The sequence below is a fragment of the Lepidothrix coronata genome, unplaced genomic scaffold (genome assembly GCF_001604755.1).
Source record: "Lepidothrix coronata isolate B3197 unplaced genomic scaffold, Lepidothrix_coronata-1.0 Scaffold21, whole genome shotgun sequence".
Taxonomy (NCBI): domain Eukaryota; kingdom Metazoa; phylum Chordata; class Aves; order Passeriformes; family Pipridae; genus Lepidothrix; species Lepidothrix coronata.
Window position 1 is genome coordinate 1,144,025 of NW_016690201.1, and position 11,241 is coordinate 1,155,265.

An 11,241-nucleotide genomic window follows, 5' to 3' on the forward strand; every position below is an offset into this window, starting at 1 on the left:
TAGTATTGTCCATTAAAATACATAAATAATTTGTGAAAGATCTTAAACACACAGCCACTATAAATATCTTCCTCACTGTCTCAAATGGTGAGAGAGTGTGTACTAGTGACTGGGAGAGTCAGGACATATGTTCCAATTCTGGCTTTGGCTGTTAGTTGCAGACCACCTTCAGAACAAAAGTGTTTATTAAATATTTAAAATTAGGGGTAGTATTAAAGCAAATTTTTATATTTAAAAAAACCAAAAAAAAACACATACACATCATAATACAGAGCCAATGGCAGTAGCAAATTAAATGCAATAAGCATTCTCATATGTACAGTACCTATTAAACACTTGTATGCATTCATAACGACATGCATGTAGAATTCGCACTCCACTTGTAATCTTCCAGTATCATTCCCCAATATTAAAAGTATTTCAAACCATTTTCATTTTGTTGATTAATTCTTTATGGCATGGATTTAACACAGCATTTTTGTTTTAATTTGGATTATTCCAAACTACAGACTATAACTAGTATTCTTTGATGTTGATGAAATACTATCCAATTATACAATGAGGCAACATGAATCATGTGCAAAATAGCAGAGTTTAAGGGTCTTAAAGCATCTTATAATGTCAGTAGAAGTTTTTGCATTTATGGATTTTATCACCACATATCAATTCTGTCGTAAATTACTGATTTATGCACATTCATTTATTGTATTTATATTGCTGCTTTCTAACAGAATATTCACTCTAGCAGTCGACATCATGGACAGTTTTCTAGCTAAAAAAACCCAAAAGACACATACCTGGACACAGATACCTTCCCACGTATGTGTGTGTTTGTTATAAAAAAATAATTCTTTTATTGCTGAGCAAAAATACATAGTAGTTTGTACTGGATCTAATGGGAGAAAATACAGCTGCTCTGACAGTCTGCAAAAGGAAGAGAGTAATTCCAATGGTAAAGATCCACAGAGGATGCCCAGCTGGCAGCTCTCTCCAGCGGATCCACTGCACTGTGGCACAGCCTGAAATGGCAGCTTCCCAAATCGTCAGGCACAGATCCTTCACGGTAAGACAGTGACATAATCGGCGTCATCAATTTCTGTAAAGTATTAGATAAAAACAAAAAAGGATGTTGTCATTGCAAGTGGCCCTTCTGAAAGGCCACAGTAAGCAGGATGGCCTGTGGCAGGGCGGGTATCAGTAACTCAATTTTGTTTCTAACTATTCTCTCTGCTGTTGCAGGGTCAATGGTTAGGCCCCCTGTCCTATGGACTGGGTTTGCCAGCAGCCCACACAGAGGCAAGTCCTGCATTGCCTTTTCTGAGCCATGAAGCTCTGTTATAAACAGTTGTATCCATGTGAGACCCCCTTCTTCCTGAGAAGCAGTGAAATGTTGGAAATCATTCATACTTGGTAAATCAGATCAATAGCCCAGATATCTGTGACTATCACATAACACATCCTTTCTTCTTTAAATAAATACCCAGGAGAAAAGGTCTCATCCCAACCAAGGAAGGAGAGCCTGAAGAAACCCTTTCTCTCTTACACTTTGTTCAGATTTATTATGCTTTTTGAGAAGCCAGGGAAGAAGCAGAAATTGCACGCTTGGGACTCAAAACTCCACTATGGAAACTTACTGCTCTTCAGGCAGCCACTCTCAGACAAGCTGCTCCTAGGCTAGAAAACAAAAGTTCAGAAATCTCCAACCACCAGGATCGTGACTCCAGTCCCTTGAGGTGTTCCACTGGTAGCACTGGAGCGCTCAGTCCCACATGTGCAGCAAAGCCAGCTGCTGGTCAACATGAGGGACTGCGACAGGAAAATACAGTGCTTGCTTTGGGGAGCACTGCGGTGTGTTGTGAGGTGCCTGTGTTTCAGAGGGATCCATCATGACATTAACCTGAGCTCCCCTTGTGACCACGTAATAATGCAGTTCTGAGGAGAAAGTTTGGAACGCTGGATAAGTGAAATTTAAATTAAAATTGAATAACAACAATTCCAAAGTACTTGGATTATTTCTAATAGCCTCCATTTTTATGGACAACCACAAATATTTTGACAGTGAAATGAAAGGGTTTGTTTTCCTCTCTGTGAGTCCAGAACAGAGCATTGTGCACCTACTAGAAAAATCCTTGTTGCAGGACCAGACAATAAAATATGTATTACACCTGATATTTCCTAAAAACATATCCATGCTACTGCAGTATTTTCCATCTCCCCAGAGCAGCAACGGTAAGATACCATAAAAACGTTTTTAGAACAAATGTGGCCTATCTGCCTTCTGATGCAGGTGACAAGGTGATGTTGAAGACATGGGAAATACCTCTCTGCTACTGTTTCCCTCAGTCTGTTGGGCTCAGGGAACGCCAGGACTGTTACAGGGCTGTTGTGTGCAAAAAACGCAGTAACTGCAGCACAGAGAGGCTGCCCCACACCACTGCACCGAGCTATTGTTAGGCGTGAGATGTAAATCACTCAGCAGATTGGAGACTTATAGGTTTTGTTTCCTTTACAGTAATGGTACTTAATGAAAGGATTTCCCTTGCTCACGTGTTCCCTGGCTTTGACTCTTGTCGCAGTCAGAAGACACTGAACAGTTTCAGGGTTATTTTTCAGCCTGTGGCCTGATGGATGCTGCAGCTGAGCACAGCACAGCCGTAACATGAAGAGTGACTTTCAGAGGTGTGTGAGGGGTACTGGCAAGTTACCAATAGCATGTCCAGTCATTCCTCCCAAAACAAGGCTGTTTGGATTGACATGGGGCTATAGAACGTTCTAAAGTTTTATGAAAACCTGCACCTTTATTGCATCTATTTCCATAATTCTGTCATGTAGAAATATCATATCCCTATCTTACACCTGAGACTCATGAGCACAAATTAGCAGAAGAAGATCAACGAGAGGCTGAACTCTCTGGTTCCAAATCTGTGATTCTGAGTACCAGGCTATATGCTTATTAGTTAGTCATATTTTAATACAAATCACAATTAAGTACAAGATGACTGGGTTTTTTCCTTCTTTTTTTTTTTCTTGCTCCCCTCCCCCCCAGTCTCAGAAATACCTGAGTTAGTTTTTCATGTAAAAATAGCTTAGAACCTGGACAATGAAGGTAAAGGACAGCTTCAAGTCCCAGTGAAGTGCAAGGGCCTGCTGGCACCTTGGCAGAACCACATTGGGTAAAACTGGTTCTCAGCCTTCCCTAGCTTAGAAATGTCAACACCCATGAGGGAGTGAGATGTGGGCAACATCATGATTCTGTATCTCTCACAATTTTAATTTTTTAATTTGTAGTGGGTGAGGGTAAGTAGCTTAAGTAACCTGTGAGCTAAGAATAACCATTTTCAGTGAACATAAGAGAGAAGGGAGAACGTCGAACTTCTGTCCACATGAGAGGACATTTAGCAACTATTTACCACAAACCTGTCAAAGCTGTCATCTTAGAAAACCCCACAAAGGCAGAGCTAAATTTCTCACCGCTATAAACCTTGTCTATTCCTGAGTTGAACCTCTGGCTTCTTTGCGAGGCCTTCTGTTTCTTCACTGGGTAGCGGAGGTTTGTTATTAGTCCTTGATCTGGCTTTTCAAAAGCATATATCAGATCCTTTAATGTTCTGAAGATCCTCTCTGGAGCACCTTCAGAAGTCTGCAAGGAAAAGACAACAAAGTTTGTTTGCAACTGTCCTTCCCATGGAGTCCCCTAAATGAAAGGAATTATAGGTTGCTTCTTATTTACCAAGGACCTGTTCGTAAACAGGTTTGGTGACAGAATATTGTACTGTCCTTCAAACACTTGGGACACCTGTTTGGTAGCATTGATTTGGCACTAAGAGTAACCTCCCTCATCTTTTTTTTTTTTTTTTCCCCAAAAGAGCATACATTTAAAATATCGGTGTAGATGTGTGCTGCAGCAATCAAAAAAGAACATACATTTAAAATATTGGTGTAGATGTGTGCTCCAGCAACCCACTACAGCAGAGCACCAAAGAGAGACAGCATTACACACTCCCCTCTGGTCTTAGAGCATAAGTTTAGGGATAACATATTTAGTTCTCACTTAAAATGTTGTATTTAAATAACTGTGGAACAAACAGGAGCCAAACTTTTACAAAATGTCAACACTGTCAAGTATAGGACATGTGCAGTGGTGGCAGGTGTGTCTGAGGATCCGTACGAAAGCCCCCAGCTTTCACTATCAGGCGGGGTTTATTATCTGTCCAGCTTTGTAACTTGCCTTGGAGAATCCTGAGGCTAAAAATAGAGAATGATACTCCTTAGGGGAGCAACAATGTTCTCACAGCCTGCTTTTGAAGTGTGGGTTCATACAACAAGACTGAACTGCTTCCATGGCACAGCCCCATAGGAATTTGTACTCAGACTTTACAGTGCTGGTGACTTCAGGGCCAGACAGTGAGCACATCAATCAGCTCTAATCACAGCAAGCATCCTCATTAAAAGTGAACGGGGCTTTGGTTTCACTTAATTCACCATCTAACAAAGAAATGTGTCTTTATTTTCTTTGGTTTTCTGCATCTTTTATCTTCCATTCAGCCCTGTATGGACTTTGTACCACTGTCTCTGTGTACTATATCTGGCTGGGATGGAGTTAACACTCTTTGTAGAAGCCTGGATAGTGCTGTGTTTTGAATGTGTGACTAAAACTGTGGATAACACACCCATGTTTTGGCTGTTGCTGAACAGCGCTCATGCAGCCTTCAGATTGTTCTTTTTTTCACATTTTGCTTCCCTAGTGAGTAGCTTGAGGGCGTGCAACATGCTGGGAAGGGACACAGAAGGACAGCAGATCTGGATGTGCCAAAGGGCTATCCTATCCCATGCCATGCCACGCCATGCCATGCCATCCCATCCCACACTCTGATCAGCAATAAAAGCTCAGGGAAAGTGAAGAAGTGTGTGTTATGGCATTTGTCTTCTCATGTAAACATTGTGTGTGCTGAGGCCCTGTTTTCTAGGAGGTGGCTGCCTCCTGATGGGAAGGGGTGACTAAATTCCATCTTTGCTTTGCATGCATGAACAACTTTGCTTTACCTATTTAAATGGTCCAGGAGTTTCCTCACTTTTGATCTTCATGTTCTCTTCCCCCCACCTCCCCTGTTAGGCAGGGCAAGGAATGAACAGCTGTGGGGGTGCTTAGCTGCTGATGGGGGCAAACTACTGCACTCTAGAAAGCTCATGGCTGAATCTGGCCTTTAAAAACCCCCAAACAATCTCTCCTCCACCATCAGCATATTATTTCAGTCTATTAGTTTAGTAAGCCGAAACAATCTGACTTAAAATTTTGAAGAACAAAACTCTTCTTTCACATTCTTGGCAAAACCTTGTAAAGAAAAGTGGGTTTGAAAAAACTAAAAGTGTGAGTTATTACCTGCTGATAGGAATGACAGCAAACCCCGCTACCGTGGCTATAGTCCAAACCATATTATTTTTTTAAACAAACCATTCTTCTTCATGGCAAATTACATCTTTCATACATTAGTGGAAAACCACTAATAAGCAATAAATTACCAGCCTGTGAGAGCTTGGCATGTTTTTTATGAAGTGATTTCCTCATTCCACTTAAATGCTACTTAATTGTTGGCAGTCCTTTTGGCTGTCTTACTACATGCAGGGTAGGGAGCCAGCTTTATAGGCGTCCTCTCACATTGCCTGGGGATTTGATTGATGTAGTAGTCTGCTCTTACACTTATCTTTTCTTGAATAAGCAGCATTATCTGCTGCTTCATCACTTCAGGTGCCTCACAATCACACAGAATTATAGATCCTTTAAATGAAAAAGATCATTGCAATATTCCAGATCCCTACGAGATGCTGTGTGCGATGGCAGAGCTTTCAAGTAGAAAGAGCTAATTAGGAACAGGAGCAAGTAACAAAAATGATAGATTTTTCTTCATTCTTCATATCAAAAAGAAATGATCAAATCAGAAAGCAACTGGTTAATAAATAATAGATCTGCTTAGATTATAAGGAAGTTCTACAAAAACAGTAGCTACTTTTGAGCTCATATGTAATAATAAATATAACATCAAAAAGACAAGAAATGAGTAGAGAAGAAAGCAAACTTGTAAATATTTTCTATGGTATTGTGTTTATGTATTTTTTTTTAAATCTATGATCTATGATAGATCAAATGATCATAGACTAAAATGATCATTGATCAACTATGATCTTTTAATCTATGATTTTTAAAATCTAAGATCTTTAGTGCAGTCTCTAGATATATAATGAGAGTTACTCACCTGTATTCTAAAATATCCTTGGTGCTCCCTGAAGATACGGTAAGTGTAGACGAGATTTTCAAAGCTGTGAAAAACATAGTTGTATACATAATACACCACATTTGTAACTAAGTGCAAGACTAGAGATATCTTCAAACAGGAGATAGTATTACAGATATGAGAAGTTGTGCAGTAAAATTCAATGAGACAGAGGCAGAAAAGCAAAGCAGAAGATTGCAAAAAACCAGAGATTGCACAATGAGTGAAGGTTTAATATCTTGAAATACAAGATTACTCTAACTAGGAGTTTCCAAGAATTTATGACCTAAACCTAACACACAGACCTTTTATAAGCATAATTTGATTCCACAGACATCATCTCCTCTTATCTGTCTTCTTATCCTGCTCTAGTGTGATATCTCCCTGAACTTCATTTTGATATTCTATCACAAGAAAGCTGTTGAATTCTTGGACAGATGTTAGTAGAAAACGGCCTCCAGTCAACAGGACCCAGAAAAATACTGCATTGCTCCTACTTCTAAGAAAATTGTTCTTCCTTTATATTTCCCAGGTTTTTTATTACTGTTATTTTTAATAACATGCAGGTGTTTGAACACTAAGGCTACTGATGTCTTTGGATGTAATTTGTCAGCAGAAATTAAAGCTTTATCAAGTACTGCGGTGGCAGCAACTCAAGAGGTGAACTCAAGATCGTGACTGTGATGAAAAAAGGCAGCAGAGTTGCAAAAGGATATATACACCACAAATAAGTGAGAGGGTTGGGGAGTGGGGAGCAGTGTCTGAAAACAAGTTCTTTTAACTGGTATGCGTGTTCATCGAAATAACTTTAGCTGTGGCTAAGTGAATTGAGTTGTCTTGAGTGGGAGAATATTAGGGTGAAAACCTGTATCAGGGGACTTGCACATAAATAAAGAGTTACTCTGAAATAAACTGCTTTGTTTGGCAAAAAGAGTTACTCTGGACTGAGATCAGGAGAAGGCTTCCAGTTATAATAGATTTATTTTAATTCAAAGAGTGGTATCACAAGGATGCATGTTTTTTTCTTGATATACCTGTGGAAATCCACATGTTCTTTGCTTAAGAGTACTTTATGAATGTAAGTGCTCATTTTTTGAACAAAGATAGAGAAGTGAGAAAAAAAATACCAGAAACTGGTAATTTTTGTAACTAATTTTTTACCAATCATCTAAATTTTAAAAGGTTACTGCCTGGATATTATTTAGCTACTGTACTTTTTATTAAATAAACATGAAACTACCATTAGAAACATGAAACTACCATTAGAAAGGAAACTTCTGTTTCCACATTAACTACTAAATGCTTATCAAGAGCTGGTAATAGAGTAAAAATTAATATTGCCTGGCCTAGGCACAGGGGAGATCCAGTGGCAGAAAAGCAAGGTGAGAGGATAATGATGTTGAATCATAAGGAGAGCAGTAGCAAGTGCAGTAGATCTTGACTGAGGCACTGTCAGAGACCTGGGACAGTTTTGGATGAAAATGACAGTGTGCTGTGGAGGAAGATGTATCAGCAGAGCTGTGCACCATGATTTGTTAGAGAAGAGATGCTTTTGAATTGGTTCACACCATTCTGACTCCCAGATTCTCCATGGAAGTCCACTCCTCCCCATATCCCAATAATAGAGGACAAAAAAAGGTTGGTTGTTTGCAAGTGGATCAGGATCTCTGCCCAGGGATCAGCTAATTTGAGAAAGGTGCATCAGTTCGTGCATCAACCATGTCAGGTGCTAAGCAAAGTTTCAAGATGCAATTCTAATCCAAAAGTTGTCTTGAAACAGCACTGAGAGTTTACGTGTTGATCTCCCCCAGTTTTAAGTCTGCTTTCCTCTGACTATTGAACCACTGCCAGGAAGTCCAGTCTCTGAGGCAATTCTCAGCCAACACACCATTACCATCCCACATGCTATCTGAAGATAGGCCTTGCTTTTACCTGTGCAAGCCAGGCCTTGCTTTTACCTGTTACACCACTGCTGCCACTCCTTCAGTTTAACTATTGCATTTATTAATGTATGAGTTACAGTCAAATGCACTAAACACTAACGGTCTGTTAGTTTTTAACACTAAAAACCCACAGAGGCAAGCTGGAAGTCACATGGTTTTTTGCACGCCTGCCTAGATATCACACTGTGACAGACCAAAGCATGTCTGCAAGATATCACAAGTTAAATCTGCCTTGCCCTTAACAAAAAAAAAGCAAACAAAAAAAGCCCAACCCAAACGAAGCCAAAAAAAAAAAAAGGGACATTTGTCCCTTTTCTACCTTCTGACAGGGTACGCAAGCCCATTCCCTCCCACACTCCTTGTCCTCCCCTCACCCCCTACATTGTCTCATTCCACACCACAGTGAAAGCAGGTTCCCATAGCTCCCTCCCTGAGGGCTCTGTTTGTCCCCCACTTGCTATTTCCCTTCTTTTTCTGTCGTTGCGCAGACCTCCTCTCTTCTATCTACCAACCCTATAGTACTACGTTTTTCTCTCCCTTTTTCTCCCTTCTACTTTGATTCATTTCATAAGAAATGCATTTTTAGTCATTGATAAAACATTTTCTTGTATTTTTGAATTAACTAGATGTGCTGTTAAAAATTTTTATGTCACACTCAAACACATCCTCAAGGAAAGTGTAAAACCTCACAGGTTCAAGCAAAGAAAGACCTAGATTCTAATTTATAAACTTTAATACATTAGGAACAGATCAATTATATATGAGAAGTGTAAAACAACCTTCTTGACAGGGAAATAAAAGTGCTATTCCCTACAGGAGAAGAAAATAATAAAATTTTAATTGTAGTAATTAAAGTTAAGGACTAGAAGTAGCAATTTTTTATGCCCATCTTGTCCGTGGATTTGTCATATGAATTCAAACAGGAGTTTGTAACTTTCTGTCTCAGCTTATATTCTTATTTCAGGTAAAATTCCTTTGAAACACAAGGGTAATCTTTCATCAGGGAGAAATTCTACAGAGAAGGAAGTGTTTTGTAGCACACCATGAGACTTTTCAGTCTCTCAACAGTGCTAAAATGCTGTTTACTCATCATTACAGAGGCAGTTACTTTGAATAAGGTTCTTAACACGTTTTGGCAGGCTAAGCTATTTTCTTAATGTCTGCAGAGAGGGACCAGCACCAACAGATTACAGTTCATTTATTGTCTGTTACATAAAATATTTTTTTGCAAATTCCACCCTCTCACCACTTACTATAAAGGAAGCCTAAGACGACTGGCACTACTTGAATGCATAGACACACTCCCTTGGGGTCTGTTAATATCAGAGAAGAACCATTAATGTTAGAGAAGATGAATGTTGCCTTTGGATCCATCTGAAAACTCGCTAAAAAATCAGTATTAGAGTACTTACAAAATACACAGACACAAGGCTCCTTCCACGCTCTCGCTCTCTCGTATTAAATAGCTACCATTCTTTCTCTTCTTGGTCAGCAGTTCTTCACAAGTTCTTCTTGTTATCTTTCCATGAAAAAATGGCAACTCCATGGACAAAAGAAAACAAGGTATCTTGCCTTTCAAAGCAATTCCAGAGGAAGTCAGAAGCCTGGCATTAAAAGAAGACTTATTCCAAGAGCAGCTGCCTGCAGAGAACTGAAACTGGAGGCACTAAGTACACACTCGAGTTCATCTGTGTTGCTCACTGACCAGTCCAACGTGAGGCTGGTTAGCAGCTGCTGCTCACAGCTCATGAATGCAGTGAAGGCAGGAAAGGGTTGGTCTACACTGGTCGCCATCCACATCAAAAAGGAAGAGACTGTTGGGTTATGTACCACATCTCTAAGTTATGGAATAACTAAGTTGACACCAAAGTATGGTTATCTTTTTAAGTTAACTTTTTACGTTTAAAGTGGCTCAAAGCCCTGCAAATAGGGCTACAGGAATAAGTCAGTACTGTATAAAGAAGGAGAAAATTATCTAAAGAAACTCTTGACTTTTTTATTCAGAATTAATTGGTGAATTTGAGAAGAGAAAATGAGTGTTTGTGATGTTCTAATCGGCCTCAGTCATGAAGTCATAGAAAGTTCCAGAAAAGACTTGGCAATTCTCTGTTCATGCAGAGGTTTAAACAAATTTCATCAAAATAAGCTGTAGAACTACACAAGGTGTTTAATAGAGAAACAGTGTGAGGTGGAGGGTTTCTCCCTGGCTGGCTTCTTGACTCCAGGCTGGGAAAAACAACCTGTGAAAAAACCAAGGTAAATTCTGACCAAACACTGTAAGCAGGAGTAGCCATGTTGTACATGCAGCTATTACTTTCATGTTTCTTACTCTGACAACTTTATACACACAAAAATCTGATATTAACATTAGTGTATTTAACTGCAAGTTAATCATGCATGTCACTAAGATGATTTCCAGGGGTATCTTTGTTCAGGAATAAAGCAATAAGGTACTGTTTTGTCTCAAAGAACTTTTGAGACTTATGAAAAAAAACATACCCTCAAAAGAGAAACTTAGAAATGGCAAGTCCAAAGTGACACTAAAGCTGAGGTCTGTACTGCAGTCACCACAGATTACAAACAAAACAAGTCCCCATCCCCAAGCGGATGAACTTGTGTCTGTACTTAGAACCTCCAATTTCCATTGTCTGCAGACAGCAGCATTTGGAATAAGTCTTCTTTTATCCCCTGAGGGGATGGGGATAGAGGTGCTGGGGGGAAAATACCCTTGCCTTCCAAGTGTCCATAAGAGCATATGACAAATATTCTCCTTGCTTTGAAATACACTTGTATTTTCCTACGAGTTAAAACTGTTTGGGGCACATCTTATAAATAAACATTTTCCATGAGGTATTGTGAGGTGAATGGCTTTTCCAGAAGCCCAGCTCTGCAAAGGAAGAGCAGCAGCTGCTCAGCGGTGCCCTGCTTCAGGCAGATCCTCTCTCCTCAGCATTGAAAGGAAGATAAATGGGAAACAACTGCAAATTCCTCTTTCAGAAAGGTAATGACTAGATCTTCTTCACAATTTT

At 39.6% G+C, this 11,241-nt stretch overlaps 1 protein-coding gene across 1 annotated transcript; it reads right to left on the reverse strand.

Annotated features, from left to right (window-relative positions):
* Positions 1 to 835: 835 nt before the first annotated feature.
* On the reverse strand, positions 836 to 9,773 carry SH2D1B (SH2 domain containing 1B). Its single transcript, XM_017807892.1, has 4 exons — positions 9,625 to 9,773; positions 6,252 to 6,315; positions 3,472 to 3,640; positions 836 to 1,096 (listed from the first exon to the last, which is right to left on the reverse strand). Exons 1-4 carry the CDS (start codon positions 9,756 to 9,758, stop codon positions 1,059 to 1,061), a joined length of 405 nt encoding a protein of 134 aa, XP_017663381.1. The 5' UTR covers positions 9,759 to 9,773; the 3' UTR covers positions 836 to 1,058.
* Positions 9,774 to 11,241: the final 1,468 nt, after the last annotated feature.